Source organism: Oncorhynchus mykiss, chromosome 2 (assembly GCF_057628025.1).
Source record: "Oncorhynchus mykiss isolate SJ-2025 chromosome 2, ASM5762802v1, whole genome shotgun sequence".
NCBI lineage: Eukaryota > Metazoa > Chordata > Actinopteri > Salmoniformes > Salmonidae > Oncorhynchus > Oncorhynchus mykiss.
The window spans coordinates 57,121,531-57,146,402 of NC_143023.1; the positions used below are offsets into that span (position 1 = coordinate 57,121,531).

General features: G+C 40.7%; 1 protein-coding gene across 3 annotated transcripts in view; it reads right to left on the reverse strand.

Moving 5' to 3' along the window:
- Nucleotides 1-3,577: 3,577 nt before the first annotated feature.
- zgc:113516 (ETNK_euk domain-containing protein) overlaps nucleotides 3,578-24,872 on the reverse strand; it is a 43,156-nt gene continuing 21,861 nt past the window's right edge. For all 3 annotated transcript variants that reach the window (XM_021566546.3, XM_090203254.1, XM_021566563.3), the window contains 3 exons: nucleotides 24,644-24,804; nucleotides 7,985-8,058; nucleotides 3,578-4,291 (listed from right to left, as the gene is read on the reverse strand). In XM_021566546.3, coding sequence (XP_021422221.1) covers nucleotides 4,222-4,291; nucleotides 7,985-8,058; nucleotides 24,644-24,804 — 305 coding nt within the window. In that variant the 3' untranslated portion in view covers nucleotides 3,578-4,221. The remainder of the gene's footprint in view (nucleotides 4,292-7,984; nucleotides 8,059-24,643; nucleotides 24,805-24,872) is intronic.

Genomic DNA, 24,872 nt, shown 5'->3' on the forward strand with positions numbered 1-24,872 from the left:
TGCTGAAGAAAAGCAGGCCCAAACCATGATGCTGCCACCACCATGTTTGACAGTGGGGATGGTGTGTTCAGAGTGATGAGCTGTGTTGCTTTTACGCCAAACATAACGTTTTGCATTGTTGCCAAAAAGTTCAATTTTGGTTTCATCTGACCAGAGCACCTTCTTCCACATGTTTGGTGTGTCTCCCAGGTGGCTTGTGGCAAACTTTAAACGACACTTTTTATGGATATCTTTAAGAAATGGCTTTCTTCTTGCCACTCTTCCATAAAGGCCAGATTTGTGCAATATACGACTGATTGTTGTCCTATGGACAGAGTCTCCCACCTCAGCTGTAGATCTCTGCAGTTCATCCAGAGTGATCATGGGCCTCTTGGCTGCATCTCTGATCAGTCTTCTCCTTGTATGAGCTGAAAGTTTAGAGGGACGGCCAGGTCTTGGTAGATTTGCAGTGGTCTGATACTCCTTCCATTTCAATATTATCGCTTGCACAGTGCTCCTTGGGATGTTTAAAGCTTGGGAAATCTTTTTGTATCCAAATCCGGCTTTAAACTTCTTCACAACAGTATCTCGGACTTGCCTGGTGTGTTCCTTGTTCTTCATGATGCTCTCTGCGCTTTTAACGGACCTCTGAGACTATCACAGTGCAGGTGCATTCATACGGAGACTTGATTACACACAGGTGGATTGTATTTATCATCATTAGTCATTTAGGTCAACATTGGATCATTCAGAGATCCTCACTGAACTTCTGTAGAGAGTTTGCTGCACTGAAAGTAAAGGGGCTGAATAATTTTGCACGCCCAATTTTTCAGTTTTTGATTTGTTAAAAAAGTTTGAAATATCCAATAAATGTCGTTCCACTTCATGATTGTGTCCCACTTGTTTTTGATTCTTCACAAAAAAATACAGTTTTATATCTTCATGTTTGAAGCCTGAAATGTGGCAAAAGGTCCCAAAGTTCAAGGGGGCCGAATACTTTCGCAAGGCACTGTAGGTATACTCTGTGTGTATGGAAGTAGTTTAGTGGCCAAAAAAATAGGTTAAATATGTTTTTTCTTATACCTCCCAGTTTAGGACAGACACTTCAAAACAAACTTCCTGTTGATATATTTTTTGACTATCTGTTTTGCTATTCAATGTTTTGTTATTCAATGCGTTTCTATGGGCTCATAGCAGTCAGACCAAAATCAATGTATAATCCATTTTTATTTTTATACCTACAGGATCCTACATCTCAAAATCAAATAGCAAAATTATCCATTGTATGACCATCTTAAAACAATTCCATATGTTAGCTTAGTAGACCCCCCCCCCCCCCCCCCGTCGCACGCACACACACACACACACTTGAACTTACTCTACTGGATGTCCGTGGTGTTGGTAGAATTTTGAGTAATCAAAGTGACAGCAACACATTCTGTACCGCCTTACACACTCTTGCCTGCATCTAGTTGATCTAGGGTGCAATCATTTGCCCAACAGCTGTTAACGAGAGTTTCTATTGGATAAATTCAGGTATGTTTCAGGTTTATGTAATGTAATGTAATATACACCCCTGAGCACACACAAACACAGTTCACTTTCATAGCAGCCACATACAAACAGCTTGTTGTATATATCATTCCTTCTCAAATCTATCTACGTGCTCTTCTCCTCTCACCTTTTCCCTTTGCTTGTGGACTTCAGTGCATGACACATCAGCTGTCTATGACCAGGCGAAAAAACCTTTCCAAGCCAAACCTTCATATCATGACCACTAACCTCTAAACACAGCCCACATCAATGTCACTTCATAATCAACATAGCTATTAGAACTAACGTGTTAGTAAACCTGCTACAATCATGCAGTACAGTGTACAGTCAGCAGCAAGCAGTTACACCAAAGGCTTACCTTGACTTGGAAGAGTTCCAGTGTTGGATAGCTATAGTCAGCTAGCTAACAAAACATCCCTCTCTTTGAGCTGGGTGTTTGAGTAGGCTAAACTAGCTAACTGCATTCGACGCTAGCTAAGTAAGTGAAAGTGAAAGTCAAGAATATAGCTAGCTCTCTCTCTCTTGCTTCTCCTTAATTTTGGAAGAAAATAATTTGTTCAAAACTGTTGAAGTATTGTCTCTCTCACTCTTTGAGTCAACTACTAACCACATGTTATGCACTGCAGTGCTAGCTAAATGTAGCTTATGCTTTCAGTACTAGATTCAATCTCTGATCCTTTGATTTGGTGGACAACATGTCAGTTCATGCTGCAAGAGCTCTGATTGGTTGGAGGACATACCTCCGGAAGTTGTCATAATTACTGTGTAAGTCTATGGAAGGGGGTAAGAACCACGAGCCTCCTAGATTTTGAATTGAAATCAATGTACCCAGAGGAGGTCGAAACCTAGCTGTCCTCCAGCTACACCATGGTGCTACCCTACAGAGTGCTGTTGAGACTACTGTAGACCTTCATTGCAAAACAATGTGTTTTAATCAATTATTTGGTGATGTGAATACATTTAGAATAGTTTTATCTAAAAAGGAAAGATGTTTCACTTTTTATTTTTATGAAATTCACTGAATAGGATGGTACTCCCCTTCCTCCTCTGAGGAGCCTCCACTGCACTCCACTAAACAGTTATGTGTTTTTTCCGAGGCCTCCCCTTCCAGTATAAGCGCTTGGTCCTACCATGTCTTGAAGGGGACGAGATGGCCTGGTTTGAATTAGACAACTGTTCTGTTGAGGCGACCGTCAGCGCTGCGGTCACCTCTTGATTTCGTTAACCAGCCCTTAACACGCCTCACATTAGCATTGTCCGACTTGGAGAATGGGATCATCAGTTAAAAGGCCTTTCTCGGTCCAAAACGATTTGGCTCAGTGCCCCTCTTGTTGTTTTTTTGTTGTAACTTCTTTTTGGGATCTTTGGGATCTCTTGGCTTCAATCTGATGTTTAGGTATAGGGCTCTGGGGGTAGGATGTACTGTAGTAGCACATTGCTGACTACAGTTAGTAAATTTGTGTCTTTCATTTGATATTGTTATTTTAAGTTGATTAAGGCACTTTCTCATTTACAGCAACAGAGAAGAAATTCACTTTTCTGTCACACGACTCTTAGACTTAAAAAAAAAAAAAAAAAAACTTTTGCCTTTGGCGGTGCTCTTGAGGCCAAAGGGGTCCTCCAAATGGACAGAGATATTGCCCAGAAATTACCTCTCCACACCCATGAGCAAAAGCATAAATGTTTTTGCCCATATTGCATATAATAAGCATATATGGCTGTGTTTACACAGGCAGCCATATTCAGATACTTTTTTCACTCATTGTCATTTTGAACAAATCACATCAGATTTCTTTTCAGAGCTGATCTGACTGGTCAAAAGACCAATTAGTAAAAAAAAAAGAAAAAAGGTCAGAATCGGGCTGCCAGTGTGAACGCTGCGTTCACACTGGCAGCCCGATTCTGACCTTTTTTCTCTGGTAGCCAAAATCTGATGTACACCGTTAGCAACTAGATGTCCATAGTAGATATTTAACAGAGATGAATCCATAGATGACACTCCCTCCAGCTATCAAGAGGGATAGATAAAATGGATAGGCAACACTTTATTTCTAAAATGCTTTTTATGCAATTGTTATGATATGTACTGAAGTGGAGTTCAGCAAAAACACTTGCATTTGCATGCTGCAGTATATACTGTACAATGTACTGTTCGATGTACATTGTATGAACAATTTATTTATCTAATATTCATCTTTTGGGCAACAGAAGAGAGCTGTCTTATAACAAAACAATTGAAACAGAGCATGATGGCAATACCATCTTGAAATAATACAACACTGAAAATCCATGCCAGGGGACATTTAAAAAAAAATCTCAACTGAGCTTAATGTTGAATGAGCCTGGAAATAACCCTCATGATTTTAGTATTAGTTCTTGTTGCTTTGAGTAACTTGGCTAAAATGTAAATGAACATCTTTCTGGCCTGGAAGCCATGTCAATTTGCCAAATGAGGTTATCTCCAACCTCACTGTGATGAAACAAATATTTGGAGAATCAGTTGAAATTACACCATTCTTTTTTAGGAAACTGTAACAATCAAGTGTACATTTTCTGGAAACACACATGGTTATATTGCCCGCATTCTTTTTCAATCTTTCAGCATTATGTGTCGATAAAAATACTCTCTTAAATTCAAATAAAGATGCAGCAGACCTGAACTGTTTAAATTTCTTCGGGCTCGGTTCTCTAACTGAGAGTCAATCCAAAGTATTCTTCCTTCTTCTCAAAGTAGTAGTCGAATCGGGTTATGGCGTACCTGCAGATAGAGGATAAGAGATGAACGACCATGAGGTGTTCCCTGTGTACGATAATAAGGCTGGGATTCAATCCGAGGTGCATTAAAGGCATTTCACGGATATCTTATTCACGGTAAATGCATGTCGGCTCATGTGTAAAATGACCGTAAAACGTATGTTGTAGTGCTCTGCGTTATAATGCACCTTGGATTAAATCCTGGCTTTAAATCGAACTCCCGTCATGAACACACCTGCATGAACACAGGTGGAAAGACATTGGCGGAAAAACACATTTCTTTGTTTACCGTCAACAGTTTAACATAGTGAAGTACAGTTAAATAATAAATATAATTTAAAAAAATAAATATAATTTATACGCCGTAAAACACAAAGAAATGAAACATCTGGTGTTTATTCAAAGATGTTTTCACCTGCTCTGCTAATTAATATTTAAATCATGGATTCACATGCTAATGGGTAAAAATATGATAAATACAATAATTTAAAAAAAAGTGTTGCATTGCTCTGCGAACTACAGCATATCCATTCTGTCAAACGCATTTGGAACTGTATAGGAGATGATTCGGGATCAGTCCCAGTCTTGTTTGGCTGGCCCGGATTGCCTTTTCAGCGCTTTTCTACACTCGTGAACTGTGCTTCAGACTCCAGCGTAGAGACTTATTCATCAACACAAATGTGGTGTGTTGCCATAATGCTTGCTTTCAGGGGAGGAAAAAACATGATTCATTTGATAACCGTTATCACAGTTCTTTCAGTGACGCCAGATAAAAGTGGCTTGTTTCAGTCATGGAAAGGAAGCAAATCAGTGAAAGCACTTTAAATCTTCCTCATTCTACGCTGCCTTTCCTTTCGAGGGGGGGGGGGGGGGGGGGGGGCATGAGAGAGCGCTTTATTGATTTTGACAAATGACAATGATGAAATAAAAATAACATGTTTACAAAAATTGGGATTTATACCAAATGTCATCCTACATTTCATATCCTGTAGATATGCTGATGATATGCTGAGGACTTCACAATCAAATAATCAAACAATACTGATTAGGAAAACTAAGGTTTTCTATTCAATATATTACACATTTTCTTTATTTCAAGGGCAATTTCTCCCTCTTACTTTGGACAAACTGTTTTAACATTTTTTTTCCCCGAAAATGTCTTTTTTTTTCCGAAAAACTGCCTTAATTTTGCTGAACCCCAGGAAGAGTTGCTGCTGCCTTGGCAGTAGCTAATGGGGATCCATAATAAGCACAATAGCATGTTGTATCTTCACAGAAGTTGTCCCAAAATGGCATTGCTTTGTGTACTTGCCTTTCATTACATTAAGTCTGTTTCGACTTTCAACATCTGAACAAAGTACAATTTCTTTTAAAGCCTAGACATGTTTCAAAAGTTTACCAAGAGTAAAGTGGTTTGGTGTTTGTTTGAACCGTGTTGTTCAACACTTCAATACATCTAATGTCTGTGTGTGCTCTTGCCGTTGGCTATTGTGCTCGCCTTTGAAACAGAGTGAAGTTTCAAAAGAACGGAAAATGGAGACATAAAGGACTTTATCGTTAACTCCTCAATGCCTAATCAGTACAGAGTGTGAACGTTACTGGACAGCGTCTTACCTCAGTGATGAAAAGACTCCTTTAGACACAAACAACAGTTGTGTTACATGAATCTCTGTTCCAGTTCTGCCACTTACCCCCTTGGCATTGTGTGCGTTTTGATGTGATTTTGTTGAATTTGTTTGTATGAATCTTTCACTCTGTTAAAATGGTTAGTTTGGGCCTGAAATTGGCAACGACATAATGGAAAGGATGGTAAATTGTTTCCATTGTTCAATTTGAGAAAAAGTTATTTGGTTAACCTCTGAAAAAATGTAGAACTTGTTTTAGAGTCGTCATCTGACTTCTAATAGTAACTTGGTTAATCAGAAAACGGTTATTGTTGACAACGAATGATTACAAATATTTCATTCGTTTTTTTTCCATTGAGCAAGCTGTTGTAATTTGCATTTTTTTCCCCCCTTTTGCTTAAAGATGAAATAAGTCTATGGTTATATGATGAAGGCATACTGTTCGACACGTGACCTCATTGACCACATGAAGCGCAGTAAAGAAAACCTACATGTAACTTCTCCAACAGTATTAAATTAAAATGAAAGTAGAAAAAAATAACCCATGTCATCTTACAATAAAATCTCAAATAAAAACATTTTCCTATTTACTATTTAGAAAAGAGGGGCAAATTCACACACTGAAAAAGCAGGTAAACCATTCCACAATGTGCTTTTGTGCAGGTCCCCATTTTCTTCACTCAAACCATTCCAAACAGTGGGCCTCTTTACTCATTTCCTCATAATAATGTCTTCGTCAAATTGGCTTTGGAAGCATGGAATAACCGCTGCCTTGCCAATACATCCACAAACTCAACCGCTGCCTAGCAGATACAAGTGAAACAAAAAATAAATAAAGTCAATATCAACGGTAGAGTGGGAGGCAGGGAGGGTGGAGATCATGCATTCCCATTGCGTCTCCCTAATATCTCATGCACATGTGGCTTTGGTTAAGTGTGAGGCCTAGCAGTTGCCTGTCACTCGTTGAGTAGTCAGCAGAGACTCGTCTCAGAGGGATAACGCAACAAGTAAATGGGCATAGAGAGAAACACCCCAACAAATCTCCATCGTGAGGACCCTCCTTCTCCAAATCTAGGACATAGGCTCCCTTTTGGAGTCTCTAGAGGGGGACTTTAACCCCTTAAGTGACTGGTGCAAACTCACTGTTGTTTTCCACCTTGTTATGGTTAACCTTGGATTTTGGATATAGGGATGTAATCTGACTCTTGCGACGCACATTGGGGCAACTTGTGCCTGGAGCTTAGTGGGGCCAGACAGGCTAACAGCCACATATGGCCGAACCAGGGGTGAGAGACAGACAGGGAGGACCAATGAGGCTGGAACAATACTGGCTCTGTTCCATCTGCTCCTGCTGGATCGCATTTCCTCCAAAGTTCCGATATAAAGTGGCGGGGCCCCTGTCACTGATCCACAGAGCCGACAGTGAAGCCACACATAGGGGTGGGTGCCGTGTGTCAATAGTGATTAGCGTCAGCACAGTGGTGACTGCTGCTTCTGTGGGGTACAATGGGGCATTGGAGGAGAGGAATATTTTCTGCTCAGAGGACTATGCTGTTTATAATACATTTTTGTCCCCCTGAAAATACAAATATTTGTTACTGGTGCTAATGTGTTACCAGGTGATTCAATTAAAGTTAATGCGTTATTTTTCTTATTTCTCATAACGGTTGTGTGAGTGTTGGGCGGCAGGGATCTGAAGAGAGGAACGGCTATTCATAGTAAAGCTATGTAAACCCTTGTAGATTTGACTTTGTATCAGCATTTAGAAGCAACGCACTGGGGAAAGACATCAGTTCAACATCTAGTTTTGATTTACATTTGGTTGAGTTGTCAAATAATGTGAAACACGAAAACAACAAAATAATTCACCATGTCATTGGATTTAGGTAAAAAGTTGAGTGGAAAAAAAACCTGAAATGCCCTTACGCTGATGACTTTTTACAAATCCAATCAGTTTTCCACATTGATTCAATGTCATCATTGAAATGATGTGGAAACAATGTTGATTCAACCAGTTTTGCCCAATGGGAAAATTGGTCACATTCAAGACTCTAGAGATACAGATCACTCACCTTTCAAAGTCAAAATCAATTGAGGAATATCTGGCCTGCAGGATTGCCCAGAGACCCCATAAAAAGTTGGAGGCCTGCGAATAGATGGAGAAAAACAGAGGGATAAGGAGAAAGCGAGGGAAAGCAAAAGTTAGGATACAGGTTGCATACTTGATCAGGCCAGGGTTGCACTTGACCTCGTCTTCTGTATAAATCGAATGCTTTACCTGGTGACTAACAGAAACAAATGTTGTATGACTATTGAATAGATTTCAGAGTCTTGTCCATCTTAAAGTTCTGAAATTGAAGTACCCACTGAGTGGTCATATCGAGACATTGTATGTAGCCTGCTGTTGAATCTGAAGTGCTTTTGATGCCAAAAAACAATTTTAAAAAATCCTCTCTGGTTATTGTCCTGTATGTCCCCAGCGGCCTTTGTTGAACATTGCTGTGGTTTTGAGGATGTGCCTCTGATGGTGAAAGATTGTGTGCCCACCGGACAGAAATGTAATGAGCTTTCTTATGCCGCGTCCCGGGCGAATCGTGATGGCAGGACAGAAACAGATGTCATTGTTTTCGATGAGACATCGACAACAAATGCTGCAACGGCCGCGACAGAAATACTGCCCACTGCGGCTGGACGGAATTTGAGGCAAGAGCTGAAATAGAGGCCCGGACTCTAACTTGCAAGAGGTGTATTGTTTTGGGATGTTATTTAGGAAACGTTTTCATGACAGGCTTTTGTATACCCATAAACCACATGTGAATTGTGGTTTTCCTTTCCCTGTGTTTTGCTTCTGAAAAATATGAGGAAAAGTCTATAGGTTCCCACGCCTCCATACATTTCTGTTGTCATCCACCCTTATTGTAATTCTCTATGGTGGGACCACTAATCATTTCCTAACGAGTTCCAGGCAGACCTCTGTGCTGTGGCCGAATGATATAATCACATTTTTATTTGATAATCAAATAAAGGGTGGAATGAAATACTGGAGCAGTATGTGGTTTCCCCTCTCGTTTTTTTCTCCTGCCACATGTTCATATGTAACGTCTCTCCTCGGCTCTAGATGGAGATTGAGTGCAGTTTTTTTTTGTGGCTATGATTAATAACATTAAGATGCCATTAGCCTAACTCTAAGCAGAGATGGCCAATGACAGGGAGCCATTCAGAAAAGCCCAGAGACGAAGCATGCTACTAATACGAAATAGAGGAGCCATCACAGAGTCACAGTCTTTGGCCCTTCGGGAACCTGGGAAGGGGTTTCCTGATGGGGACAAAGAAGATTCAGATCAACTTTCTTATGCCACCAGGGGGGGAATTAATTTCGTCATGTGCTTATAAAGACGGTACATAAAACATGAAAACATAGAAATTACACAATGGAATTCATTCAAAGTGCTATAGCTACACATTGAAAGTGCAATATGCTGTGTACTCAAGGGACCAACAGACTATCTATTATACAGGCTGTTGGGAAAAAAAAGAGTCCCCATATCTATCTGTTTTGATTTTCTTTTGAAAAAGTCTCTTTCTCCTTGTCCGGCTGCTGCTGTGACTGAGTTTTGAGTAAAGGGGATGAGTACTGTCCTGTGAAATACACGTTTTAGGAGAATGACTTTTGTGTACCGGTTGGTGGCTGATTCTTGATCTATACCAATTATCCTTTCCACCGTCTTGATCAAGCTTGACTTGGTTTCCAAGCATGCATATATGACCAAAGGACTGCACATTCTGCAGGACAGATTTATAGAACACTTTTAAATATGGCAGTCGATATTATACATTTTCAGTTTGCGTTAAAAAAAAGACATTCTCTTTTGCAATTTCTTTATGTGCCTTGGCTCGCTCTGTCTGGGCTTAAGATGGGGAGAGGAGCAGTAGAGAAGCTCCCATCCCAAGAACATTGGCGGACCAGCACTCCTTAGTGATGCCACAGAGACGATTTGTCTATTAGAGGGCTCTAGGAAATATCAAAACATACCCCAGCAGTTCAGGGGGCATCAGTTCTTTCTCTTTTTGTGATTGATGGAGGGCAATTCCACAGAAATGGATAACGGTAACAAACCATACAACTCTATGCACAGGGACTACTTTGAGCAATTACCATCGAAAAATTCACAAAAATACAGTTACTGGAAGAACTGTGCAGATGCAGCAAAATTTGGTAAGAGAATCGTGGTAAAAATCTTCCTCCGTTTTTTATGCGACCACATTTTCCAAAATCTCTATCAAATATAGTGTTCCGAATTAAGATTCAAAGACGTCTGCAGAAAGAATTGCTTGTCAGCTATGACATGACACCTTGAATTTAAAAAAATCCCTTTTGGTTATTGAACTACAATAAGTGTAGTGGATTTACACCCGGTAAAATATTTACATAATGGGTCCCTGATCTGTACTATACAAAATTGCATAATCGTGGATATATACAGTTGAAGTCGGAAGTTTAAATACACCTTAGTCAAATACATTTAAACTCAGTTTTTCACAATTCCTGACATTTAATCAGAGTAAAAATTCCCTGTTTTAGGTCAGTTAGGATCACCACTTTATTTTATTTTATTTTTGAAATGTCAGAATAATAGTAGAGAAAGATTTATTTCAGCTTTTCTTTCTTTCATCACATTCCTAGTTGGTCAGAAGTTTACATACACTCAATTAGTATTTGGTAGTATTGCCTTTAAATGAATAAAAGTGGGTCAAACGTTTCAGGTAGCCTTCCACAAGCTTCCCACAATAAGTTGGGTGAATTTTGGCCCATTCCACCTGACAGAGCTGGTGTAACTGAGTCAGGTTTGTAGGCTTCCTTGCTCGCACACGTTTTTTCAGTTCTGCCCACACATTTTGGATAGGATTGAGGTCAGGGCTTTGTGATGGCCACTCCAATACCTTGACTTTGTTGTCCTTAAGCAATTTTGCAACAACTTTGGAAGTATGCTTGGGGTCATTGTCCATTTGGAAGACCCATTTGCTACCAAGCTTTAACTTCCTGACTGATGTCTTGAGATGTTGCTTCAATATAGCCACATAATTTCCCTGCCTCATGATGCCATCTATTTTGTGAAGTGCACCAGTCCCTCCTACAGCAAAGCACCCCCACAACATGATGCTGCCACCCCCGTGCTTCAAGGTTGGGATGGTGTTCTTCGGCTTGCAAAGCATCCCCCTTTTCCCTCCAAACATAACGATGGCAATTATGGCCAAACAGTTCTATATTTGTTTCCGCAGACCAGAGGACATTTCTCCAAAAAGTAAGATCTTTGTCCCCATGTGCAGTTGCAAACCGTAGTCTGTCTTTTTTATGGTGGTTTTGGAGCAGTGGCTTCTTCCTTGCTGAGCGGCCTTTCAAGTTATGTCGATATAGGACTCGTTTTACTGTGGATATACAGTGAGGGAAAAAGTATTTGATCCCCTGCTGATTTTGTATGTTTGCCCACTGACAAAGAAATGATCAGTCTATAATTTTAATGGTAGGTTTATTTGAACAGTGAGAGACAGAATAACAACAAAATCCAGAAAAACACATGTCAAATGTTATAAATTGATTTTCTGGAATTTTCCAAGCTGTTTAAAGGCACCGTTAACATAGTGTAGAAATATCCAATATCCTAATTTGCATATTTGGGTATTATTACATTTGGTTGGTTTGTAGCGGACTAAATCTGAACCAATCATAGACGCCTATGTTTCATAAGTTTGGACATCACAGTACAGCACAGTAGGGTAAAGTAGATTACAGTACAGCACATTAGAGTAGAGTATAGTTCAGTACAGTAAAGTATAGTTCAGTACTGTACAAAACAGTTCATTAAACTGTACTATAATCTAGTGTGCTCTACTGTACTGTACTGAACTCTACATGTATTTACTGTACTACACATGTACTATGATTTCCCATTTCCCAATTTGGTAACAGAATTAAGAGATTTAATCACTTATTAATTCATAAACAAAATTGATATCAGTAAAAACACCACAACTAATTGGTAGGTCTACTTCTACATTCCTCTGGGCACCAACTGGTTGAATAGAAGTCGTTTCAATGTAATTTGTCAACGTATTGTGCTGCGGAATCTATGTGGAAAATACATTGAATTTGAAAAAAAGTTAACAGTTGTTTTGAGGGTGGAGTTTCAACCACAGGATTATGTCATCATTGTAACCAATTGTCAACATAGACAAACCTTATATAAAATGTGTTTAATTTGTACCTTTGAAACAACATCAGATCTTCAACGTTATATGCACCTCCTACTGGATAGTTGATCTATCTAAAGCTATTAATTTGGTCCCCTATCCAGGGTTTTAACCACGCCCAGTGCTGCTTAGCTTTGATATTTGCCACTGACTAGTACCAATACACTATCGTGAGAATGATTGCATGATCTCTTAATAACTAAATACATTACAATCTCTCCCTCAAAGTCAGCAAAGCAGAGAAGCTGATCGTGGACTACAGGAAACGAAGCGGCAAGCACGCCCGCATCCACATTAATGTGGCTGTAGTGGAGCGGGTTGAGAGCTTCAAGTTCCTCGGTTTCCACATCACTAAGCAATTAACATGGTCCACACACACCCACACAGTTGCGAAGAGGGCACGACAGCGCCTCTTCCCCCTCAGAAGGCTGAAAAGATTTGGCATGGGCCCTCAGATCCTCAAAAAGTTATACAGTTGCACAATTGAATGCATCTTGACTGGCTTGGTATAGCAACTGCAAGGCATCCGACCGCAAATGTGCTAGAGAGGGTGGTGAGTACGGCCCAGTACATCACTGCCATCCAGGACTTCTATAACAGGCTGTGTTAGAGGAAGACTCCAGCCACCCAAGCCGTAGTGTTCTCTCTGCTACTGCCCGGCAAGGGGTACCAGTGCACCAAGTCTGGAACCAACAGGACCCTGAACAGCTTCTACCCCCAAGCCATAACTGCTGAACAAGACTGCTAAATAGCTAATCATATGGCTACCCGTACTACCTGTATTGACTCTTCTTTGCACGAACTCTCTCGCACTGACTCTCTGGCACACACTGGACTCACTACCCACACACTCACACATACTTACACTGACACCCGAACACACACACTCACACACACTACACACGGGCCACACACATATAAAGCTATGATCCCTTATTGATGTCACTTGTTAAATCCACTACAATCGGTGTAGATGAAGGGAAGGAGACAGGTTAAAAAATTATTTTTAAGCCTTGAGACAATTGAAAGATGGATTGTGTATGGTTTTTCACGCTCAAAACTTTCCTTTGTGTATCAAGAATGGTCTACTACCCAAAAGGACATCCAGCCAACTTGACACAACCGTTGGAAGCATTGGAGTCGACATGGGCCAGCATCCCTGTGGAACGCTTTCGACACCTTGTAGAGTCCATGTCCCGACGAATTGAGGCTGTTCTGAGGTGCAAAAAGGGGTGCAACTCGATATTAGGAGGACTTTCAGTGTAGGCCTAGAGTTTCAAGCTTTGGTTGAGTTCAAATGTAATCTTCAAGTTAATCATTAATATGTTGGACTCACGGCTACATCTCAAACAAAAATAGAAGTTAAAGAATAGGACTAAATCAAATCAAACTTCATTTAAAGTGCATTTAAAGTTTGATTAGATTTTGTCCTATTGTACTGTACAGTACACTCTTTGGAGGCGTAAATCCAATATATCAATTATGAATTTGTCAAACTGGATATTGAATAGTGTTTTCGGTTGTTATCTCAACCAAATATTAACATTTGAAGGAGATATCTTCCGCTTGGATAGTTCCATCTTTGCCACTGACTTAGTCTGGCTTTAATTCCAGTTTGTCTACAAGTGAATCATTTATATGTTCTTAAGTTAAAGAATAGGGCAAAATCATGACTCAATCATGACTTGATTTAGTCCTATTCTTTAACTTTCATTCTTGGTTGAGATGGAGACGTGAATCCAACATATCAATTATTCATTTGTAGACAAACTAAGCCAGACTAAGTCAGTGGCACAAATGTTGATATTTGGTTGCGTTGACAACCAAACACAGTTCAATATTACTTTTGCAATACAGTAAATAGCCTACCCAGCAAACTGGGAACATTCATAGAATATTAGCTAAGATTCCCATTAAGTTCTATGGTTTTATCTAACATTAGGATGATAGAATCCCCCCAAAATGTAAAGAATGATTATGATAATAAAAAAAAAACGTTTCATGTTTTAAATTAAATGTCCTTCGAATGTTCTCCTAACATTCAGTAAAATGTTGTGCACAAACATCCATAACAACCACTACAGAACATCCCCCAAAAGTTGTCATTAGGTTTCTAGGTAATACTGAAAAACATTCCTTTGATATTGACTGAACAGCCTTTCTGAGTTCTTTAAAGGTTCCCAGAACATTTAATTAGGTTGTGGGAACAATGTGGATACATTACAAGACATAGGTTACCAAAACACAAAATATATATTGATTTGTTTAACACTTTTTTGGTTACCTCATGATTCAATAAATGTTATTTCATAGTTTTGATGTCTCCACTATTATTCTACAATGTAGAAAATGGTACAAATAAAGAAAAACCCTTGAATGACTAGGCGTGTCCAAACTTTTGACTGGTACCTTATATATGTTTCATGATTAACTACTCATGGTGTGATGTGGTAACGTACAGGAACTCAAGTTATTTTGTTCTCCCGATCTGGAATATCTCACCATCAACCATATTTCCTCCCGAGATCATTTTCTTTGGTCATTGTCAAGGCCGTGTATACCCCCTCCCCAAAGGGGGTATAAACCGCAACAGCAAGGAAATACACTGGACTTTGTACAAACCGGAAACTGCATATCCTGAGGCCGCATTTATTGTAGATGGGGACTTTAATAAAGAAAATCTGAGGAAAATGCTACCAAAGTTCTATCAACACATCTCCTGTTCTACTCGCGCATCGAGCACTCTTGACCATTGCTACTCCGCCTTCCGGAATGGCTACAAGGTCCTCACCTGCTCACCTTTCAGGAAATCAGATCACGCCTCCATTCTGCTCCTCCCCTCCTATAGGCAGAAACTTAAACAGGAAGTACCCGTCGTAAGGACTGTTCAACGTTGGTTCGACCAATCAGAATCTATGCTTCACGTTTGTTTTGATCACGCGTACTGGGAAATGTTCCGGGTTGCCTCTGAGAATAGTATTGACGTATACATTGACTCGGTGACTGAGTTCATCAAGAAGTGCATAGAGGATGTTGTTCGCACTGTGACGATTAGAAGTTATCCTACCAAAAAAACGTGGATAGATGGCAGCATTCGGCAAAACTAAAAGCGCAAACCGCCGCATTTAACAACGGCAAGGTGAATGGGAACATGTACTGGTACAAACAGATTAGCTATGCCATCTATAAGGCAATCAGAGGCAAAACGAGTGGAGTTGCAATTCAGCGGCTCAGACAAAAGACACCTTACCTGACACCCTAGACCCACTACAGTTTGCATACCGCCCCAACAAATCACCATCGCACTGCGCACTGCCCTTTTCCATCTAGACAAGAGGAATACCTATGTAAGAATGCTGTTCATCGACTACAGCTCTGCCTTCAACAACATAGCACCCTCCAAGCTCACTAAGCTTGGGGCCCTGGGTCTGAACCACACCCTGTGCAACTAGATCCTGGACTTCCTGACGGGCCGACCTTAGGTGGTGAAGTTAGGCACCAACACCTCTGCCACACTGATCCTCAACACAGGGGCCCCACTGGGGTGCGTGCTCAGCCCCCTCCTGTACTCCCTGTTCACCCATGACCAGGTCACCTCCACAAGGGGATAAAAGTGGGCTTACACCCTCAGTTGAAACTTGTGCCCCCTTAGTTTTAGTTTCATGTCCCTATATAAATAGCTAAAGTGTTTAAATGATTGAGTGAAAATCTGTATCTCCGCTGCACTGTGTCAGCACAATGGATAGAGCGGGCCGCGGTGTGTGTAGGGGGGCTATGGAAAGCTACTGGGGTGGTTAGGTATGACTCCTTCGGGTTTCCATAAAAAACGGGGAAAAACATTACTCATCTGTGGTAGGCTAAGTGAATAACGTGATTCACCTGTAATATTTGATTTAGATTTATAAGGGCGGGGTCACATTCACTGTTGAAGCTGCTTAACTCAACTCTACCTCATGCCCCACCACTACAGCGTTTAGTTAGCTTCTTAGCTAGCTGTAAGAAAACGTTAGGGTTACTAGACTTAGATTAGTTGGCTTGAGCTAGCTAAATAGGCTATCAGAAATTGGCTTCACCAAAGTACCTAAACAAAGCCAAAAGTAGGAGAGCAGTGTTGGAAAAATTACCCAATTGTCATACATTAATAAAAATATAGATACCTTAATAGAAAGTTACTCAAGTTACTGCAGCGCCAGCTGTGCCATCAGAGTCCCTGGGTTCGCGCCCAGGCTCTGTCGTAACCGGCCGCGACCTAGCGTCGCCCGGGTTAGGGAGGGCTTGGTCGGTAGGGGTGTCCTTGTCTTATCGCGCACCAGCGACTCCTGTGGCGGGCTGGGCGCAGTGTACGCTAACCAAGGTGGCCAGGTGCACGGTGTTTCCTCCGGCGCATTGGTGCGGCTGGCTTCCGGGTTGGATGTGCGCTGTGTTAAGAAGCAGTGCGGCTTGGTTGGGTTGTGTATCAGAGGACACATGACTTTCAACCTTCGTCTCTCCCGAGCCCGTACGGGAGTTGTAGCGATGAGACAAGATAGTAGCTACTACAACAATTGGATACCACGAAATTGGGGAGAAAAGGGGGTAAAAAAAAAAATAATAATAATTTTAAAAAAAAAAGTTACTCAAGTAAAAGTAAAAGTCACCTAGTAAAATACTACTTGAGTAAAAGTCTAAAAGTGATTGGTTCTAAACCTAAGTATCAAAAGTGCATGTAATTGCTAAAATACACTTAAGTATCAAAAGTAAAAGTAGAAGTATAAATTATTTCAAATCCATTCTTTTAAGCAAAGCAGATGGCACCATTTACCAAAGATGCATTTGTATTTAGTGAGTCCGCCAGATCAGAGCCAGAATGGATGACCATGTGTTGTCTTGATAAGTGCTTGAATTTGTCCATTTTCCTGTCCTGCTAAGCATTCAAAATGTAACGAGTACTTTTGGGTGTCAGGTAAAATGTATGGAGTAAAAAGTATTTTCTTTCGAAATGGAGTGAAGTAAAAGTTGACAAAAATATAAATAGTAAAGTACAGATATCCCCCAAAACTACATAAGTAGTACTTTAAAGTATTTTTACTTAAGAACTTTACATCACTGAAGGAGAGCGATGAGCGGCATCAAACCACAGAGGCTGCTGCCAAGACCTGCAGCAATGATTTTGCCGAGCTCCAGCTAGGCTCCAGTGCAGAGCCAACCCACTAAACCAAAAGCGCCGCCAATAATGGCTCCACAGCCCCCTCTGCCTCCGACTGTTCCTGACAATCTTGGACCAGAGGAGGCAGCCCAGGTTAGCCTAGAATCCTACCCTAGCCGCAGGTTTTCTGTCCAAAAATTGTAATTTAATAGCAACTGGTTCATAGGAAGAGTGGCTGAAATACTTGGTTACTGCAGAATTCAATATAATTCCAATGCAAGAATCCAAAAGGCATCCCTAGGTACAGCTACAGTTGAAGTCGGAAGTTTACATACACTTAGGTTGGAGTCAATAAAACTCAGTTTTTCAACCACTCCACATATTTCTTGTTAACAAACTATAGTTTTGGCAAGTCGGTTAGGACATCTACTTTGTGCATGGCACAAGTAATTTTTCCAACAATTGTTTACAGATTATTTCACTTATAATTCACTGTATCACAATTCCAGTGGGTCAGAAGTTTAAACAGCTTGGAAAATTCCAGAAAATTATGTAATGGCTTTAGAAGCTGCTGATAGGCTAATTGACATCATGTGAGTCAATTTGAGGTGTATCTGTGAATGTATTTCAAAGCCTACCTTTAAACTCAGTGCCTCTTTGCTTGACATCATGGGAAAATTAAAAGAAATCAGCCAAGACTTCAGAAAAAAAATTGTAGACCTCCACAAGTCTGGTTCATCCTTGGGAGCAATTTCCAAATGCCTGAATGTACCACGTTCATCTGTACAAACAATAGTACGCAAGTAAAAACATCATTGGACCATGCAGCCGTCATACCGCTCAGGAAGGAGACAAATTCTGTCTCCTAGAGATGAACCTACTTTGGTTCGAAAAGTGCAAATCAATCCCAGAACATCAGCAAAGGACCTTGTGAAGATGCTGGAGGAAACAGGTACAAAAGTATCTATATGCACAGTAAAACGAGTCCTATATCGACATAACTTGAAAGGCCACTCAGCAAGGAAGAAGCCACTGCTCCAAAACCGCCATAAAAAAAGACAGACTACGGTTTGCAACTGCACATGAGGACAAAGATCGTACTTTTTGGAGAAATGTCCTCTGGTCTGATGAAACAAAAATAGAACTGTTTGGCCATAATGACCATTGTTATGTTTTGAGGAAAAAGGGGGATGCTTGCAAGCTGAAGAACACCATCCCAACCTTGAAGCACGGGGGTGGCAGCATCATGTTGTGGGGGTGCTTTGCTGCAGGAGGGACTGGTGCACTTCACAAAATAGATGGCATCATGAGGGAGGAAAATAATGTGGATATATTGTAGCAACATCTCAAGACATCAGTCAGGAAGATAAAGCTTGGTCTTAAATGGGTCTTCCAAATGGCCAATGACCCCAAGCATACTTCCAAAGTTGTGTCAAGATGGCTTAAGGACAACAATGTCAAGGTATTGGAGTGGCCATCACAAAGCCCTCATATTCCAACGTGTTGCTGCATGGTTTCCCATGTTTGAAGCGGACTTATATGCCTATTTGTTTGGCGAGCCAGTAGTGCATGGCTGCATCTCACTTTAGAAGTGGTAATTTGGATCTCCATTCGCCTTTTGTTGACTGTTTGTTGACTGTTAATGGAACTAGCCTAAATATTGATTGTGTCAAGCCTTTATCAATCTGATATTTTGTTTTACTAGGCCTACTTGGTACCACTGTTCTGTTCGGTTCACATTCATTCGATCGCATTCGCAGTTGTGTCGTTATTCTAAGCCAGTGGTTCCCGAACTTATTCCCACATTTATTTTTTTGGGGGGTGGGACTCAGTCAGGTTTACAACTTACTCTTGAAAGTTGTAATAATAGAATGCACTAGCAGAATCCTCTTGTCATGTCAGTTATTTCATACCTTAGAGTAAGGTTTCCAAAAATCGGTCCCAGGGCCCCACCGGGTGCACGTTTTGGTTTTTGCTCTAGCACTACACAGCTGATTAAAATAACCAACTAATCATCAAGCTTTGATTAGTTGAATCAATCAATGTGTAGTGCTAGGGTGACACGGATCCCTCCGGAACTGTGTCATTACCCACACCTGGTCACCATTCCCACTGATTGTAATTATATAAGTGTGCCCTTTGGTTTAGCATTGGGCTGTCGATTATTGTTCCAATGTCTGTTGTGCCTGTGACTACCTGTGCCTTGTTTTGACTCTGGTGGTGCTTGTATTGCACAGATGATTACGGGTCTTGTCCCATGTGGTATTATTGTGCACTTGTGTACTTATTTGAGGTACTCCTTGCTCTTTTGTTTGGGTTTCGTTCCCGTGCCTTTACATGGCATACTGTAATTTGGGTAAATAAAAACCCCTATTACGCATTCCTGCGTCTGTCTCCTGATCCCTTTATACCAACTTGACATAGGGCAAAACCCCAAATGTGAATTCGGGGGGGGGCCCAGGACGGAGTTAGGGAAACCTTGCCTTGAAGAGCTATTTTGAAATGTCAGCTAATGTTTTTTAGCGCATAGATTTTGTTGTAACATTTGAGTCACTCAAATATCACATGAATGCACTTTAGACATGGAAAAATGTATAGAATTGCTTGAAAAATTGCTTGAAAACTGCAAAATTGTCTCTGTACCTCATGACAAAATGAGTAGAATTGCAGGAAATAAGCTTTAAAACCTGCAAAAAGTTCTCTCTGCCAACAAGAGGGTTGTGAACAATTTGTGTGATGAACAGTGCTTGTGCCCATAGAAATAGACATGGCGGGGGGGGGGGGGGGAGGGGGGGGAAGCTAATAACTAGGCTACTACTTTCAGCATATAGGTTGCATTATTTTGGTAAGACAGCTGTGTGTACGGCTGTATTCACACAGCCTATCTATCCTGTAGCCTATATTCATTACCAAAACGGCCTTGCTTTCCATCTACAGCACCCGGTGTCACAGGAAGGCCAAGAAGATTTTCAAGGAACTCTGTTCAACCCGCTACCATCTAGAAGGTGGAGACAGTACAGGTGCATCAAAGCTGGGACTGAGAGACTAAAAAATAGGCCATCAGACTGTTAAATAGTCACCACAAGCCAACATCCGCCCAGTACCTTGCCCTGAACCTTAGTCACTGGTACTAGCCGGCTATCACCCGGTTCTCTACCCTGCACGTTAGAGACTGCCCTATGTATTTATGTACTGTATTCACCTGTATGTACAGTATTCTAGTCAAGGCGCATCCTATATAACTACTGCTGTACACACCTCTTCTGTGACATCCCTTGGTGGCGTAGAGGGTTAATGATCTGACTTCAGAGCTGAAGACTGCAGGTTCAATCCCATAATCTTTTATCCATGTTTATACAAAATATTTGGGGAAATTGTGTAAAAAATATTTGTTTAACTTTTAACTTTTTTTTATTTTTTAAACACACCCAATATAATTCCTACGTTGAGGTTCTTGATATGGTCCCTTCTGTCTTATTTCCCATAAGAAAAGTGATCCTAAATCAGCACTCATAGTCTTGGATACCTTGTAAATAAGGGCCAAGAAGTATGCAGCATTTAAAGAGGATAGGTGAAATGATGGGGAATAACCCAGTTACCAGTACTTGGGTTAAAAGACTAAAAAGGAAGCATGGAATTCCCGATTGACCATACCGCCATGGCTGTTTACTGAAAAAAAAGAAGGAAGAGAGCCTCACTGGTGGCGCAGCGGATAGAAGACCTGTCTTAGAAACCAAACATTTGAGTTTCAAACCCCACATGTGCAGATGGTCAACATTACAGTACTCAGTATTAAAAATATTGTTCTGTCTAATATGAAATGCTGTTCAATGTTCTATGAATGAAATTAAGATATATCAAATGCACATTTCCATTAAATTAAAGCCAAACAATGGGTATGGATTCCAATCTGCTTTAAGGAGCTACAAATTTGCATGCTGAGAATTTAAGTAAACCTTTAAATGTTCTTGGAGGACCTCCAAGACAAGGTATATTGCATGAACATCAATGGAATATTATGTTTAACCTAAGGAAAATATGCTATGAACATCATAAAATCATACAGTGCATTCAGAAAGTTTTCATACCCTTTGACTTTTTTCCAAATGTTGTTACGTTACGGCCTTATTCTAAAATTAATAAAATAAAATAAAAATCATGCATCCTATTTCCATTGATCATCCTTGACATGTTTCTACAACTTGATTGGAGTCCTCCTGTGGTAAATTAAATTGATTGGTCATGATTTGGAAAGGCACACACCTGTCTAAATAAGGTTACACAGTTGACAGCGCATGTCAGAACAAAAACCAAGCCATGAGGTCGAAGGAATTGTCCGTAGAGCTCCGAGACAGGATTGTGTCGAGGCACAGTATCTGGGGAAGGGTATCAAAACATTTCTGTGGCATTGAAGGTTCCCAAGAACACAGTGGGTAAATGTAAGAAGTTTGGAACCACCAAGACTCTTCCTAGAGCTGGCCGCCTGGCCAAACTGACCAATCGGGGGAGAAGGGCAGTTCTTGGTCAGGGAGATGACCAAGAACCCAGCGGTTACTGACAGAGCTCCAGAATTCCTCTGTGGAGATGGGAACCTTCCAGAAGAACAACCATCTCTGCAGCACTCCATCAATCAGGCCTTTATTGTGGCCAGACAGAAGCCACTTTTCAGTTAAAGGCACTTGACCGCCCACTTGGAGTTTGCAAAAGACACCTCAAGGACTCTGACTATGAGAAACAAGATTCACTGGTCTGATGAAACCAAGATTGAACTCTTTGGCCTGACTGCCAAGCGTCACGTCTGGAGGAAACCTGGCACTATCCCTACGGTGAAGCATGGTGGCAGCAGCATCATGCTGTGGGGATGTTTTTCAACGACAGGGACTGGAGACAAGTCAGGATTGAGGGAAAGATGAACGGAGCAAAGTACAGAGAGATCCGTAATGAAAACCTGCTCCAGAGCGCCCAGAACCTCAGACTGGGGAGAAGGTTCACCTTCCAACAGGACAACAACCCTGAGCACACAGCCAAGACAATACAGGAGTGGCTTTGGTGCAAGTCTCTGAATGTTCTTGAGTGGCCCAGCCAGAGGCTAGACTTGAACCCATTCAAACATCTCTGGAGAGACCTGAAAATAGCTGTGTAGGGAAGCTCCCCATCCAACCTGACAGAACTTGATAGGATCTGCAGAGAAGAATGGGATAAACTCTCCAAATACAAATGTGCTAAGCTTGTAGCATCATACCCTAGAAGACTCAAGGCTTTAATCACTGCCAAAGGTGCTTCATCAAAGTACTGCGTAAAGGGTCTGAATACTTGTGTAAATGTTATATTAAATGTTTTAATTTTTAATAAATGTGCATTCGTTTCTTAACACCTGTTTTTGCTTTGTCATTATGGATTATTGTGTGTAGATTGATTGAGGGGAAAAAAAACAATTTAATCCATTTCAGAATAAGGCTGTAACGTAACAAAATGTGGAAAAAGTCAAGGGGTCTGAATACTTTCCGAGTGCATTGTACTTATTTGGAAATTGTGGAACAATGTTCTGTGCAACCTATGTGAATATCCCAAAAATATTATTGCAACATTCTAGACAATTTCCATAACTTAATTAAATGTTCTGGGAACTTTGTACCAGGTGTTCCGTCAACATTCTTACAACATTATAGGAATGTCTTCTTGGAAGAAATGTGTTATGGGAATGTTCTTGTAACATCAGTTGAACGTTTTCTGCACCCTAAAATAAACATTTTTAGAATCATCCGCACAACTGGACAGTTTTTGTGTTTTGGGCAAATACATTTTGTGATGTCCCTCCATTATGGCTGATTTTTAAGATGGAAAACAGTTGAAAAATGTATCTATGCCTTCTTTTTCCAAAAATATAAACTCTTTATTTGACACCGAATTTGATATGCTCCTACGAACTTCACATGTTGGTGCTCATGGGTCCTTTACATGGAAAGGCCATGGACAAAATAAGCTTCCTTTCAGTGGACCTGTAGGCTTTCCAATTAACTGGCATTGCACTCTAAAATCACTGGCAAACTACAAACAGCCTGTCAAATAACTAAAGACCTTAGTATAGGAGGGATATTGGGATTTTTCTAGTCATATCTCGAAATCAGATTTAAAAGGTCCAATTTTTATCTCAAAATCAAATAATTTCTGGGTAACAACGAAGTACCTTACTGTTGTTTAAAATCAAAATGGTACAAAAACGAATTGCTTCTTAGCTAAGAGCAATATCTCAAGCAAAAATGTTTTTCGGACTGTCTGGGTGTGGTCTGAAAGAGGCGTCTAATTGGATGAGTCTCAAGGGAGGGATATGTAACCTGAAAACTAGCTGAAAACAGACAGGTTTGAAACTCTCTATGTTATTGGTATTATTAACTTATAACGCCTGGTGATGTTGTCAGGAATGCCAAAACTCAATCCCACCACAACAGGCTGAAATAACAGGCGGCCTTTTCAAACAGTTCTTAAACTATAAGGATATTATCAGAACTTTCAAAATGTCACAGTAGTATTCCAACCTCATAGTGTGGAAATATATAGAAACTCCCTAAAAAAAAAATCACGTTTTTGACTGCACTGGGCCTTTAAATGAAAACCAGCTACGCCAAACATTTTTTTCTCGTGATTGTTTTGATCAACAAGCATAACCACCATCTCCACGCCAGACTTGTAAATTACTTGGACTGGAAACTTGACACAGCCATTTGTTGTCAGTGAGTGAGTGACTTCTCCCACTTCATCAATCCAGAGTTCTTGGTTTGTCACAGAAATCTGATTTCAATCAACAAGATGTTATCGCTGCTCTTATTCATTTCCAGGCCATCATTTTTTTCTTTCTCCCTCCACGTTTAGAGGAAAAGAAAATGCCTTGTCATCATTTCTGGGCTATTTTGAGAGACATCGACACTACCCCAAAGATTACCAAGACAATCTTGCATATTGTGTCGAGTTATGAAAGCAGCATTAGTCTAGCCCAGCTCCACTCGAGCCTCCAACGACTGGAAATTGTGGTTGTAAAAAAAAAACCATCTCGGCTGCTGTCTGTCATTTTTTTCTTGCAGTGGTTTCAACTCCGATAGAGTCTGTCAAAGCGCACAGAGCGGTAGGACGATCATACTTTGGTTTTTGGGAATCTGGACCCGTAAACGGACATAGTTGGATGTTAGTTTGAATTTTGAACTACAGTGAAATTCAGGCTCCCCTGCACAAACTACTACTTGTCTCTACATCAACAAATACTCATTAAATGGATGTCAGCCAATGAACACAAAAAAATGATATGCGAGTTAGAAAGTAGATATCAATGCCGGATAATGGGTGCTGTGCCTTTGACTCTCACCAGTGAGAACTTGCAGACTTGAACGTAGAGCTTCTGAACCTCTAGTTCTGTAACTGTGGCCTCCAGCCCCACACTGTGCTTGTAGCTCTCAAGGTAAGCAGTCAACCAGTCCCTCTGCAGTTCAGGTCTGGGATACAGGCTGTAGTCAGTGTCACTCGTACCTTGGGGGATGGATCAAACACACAGATTAATAATGAGAACTTGTCAAACCATAGGGTTTGATTACATA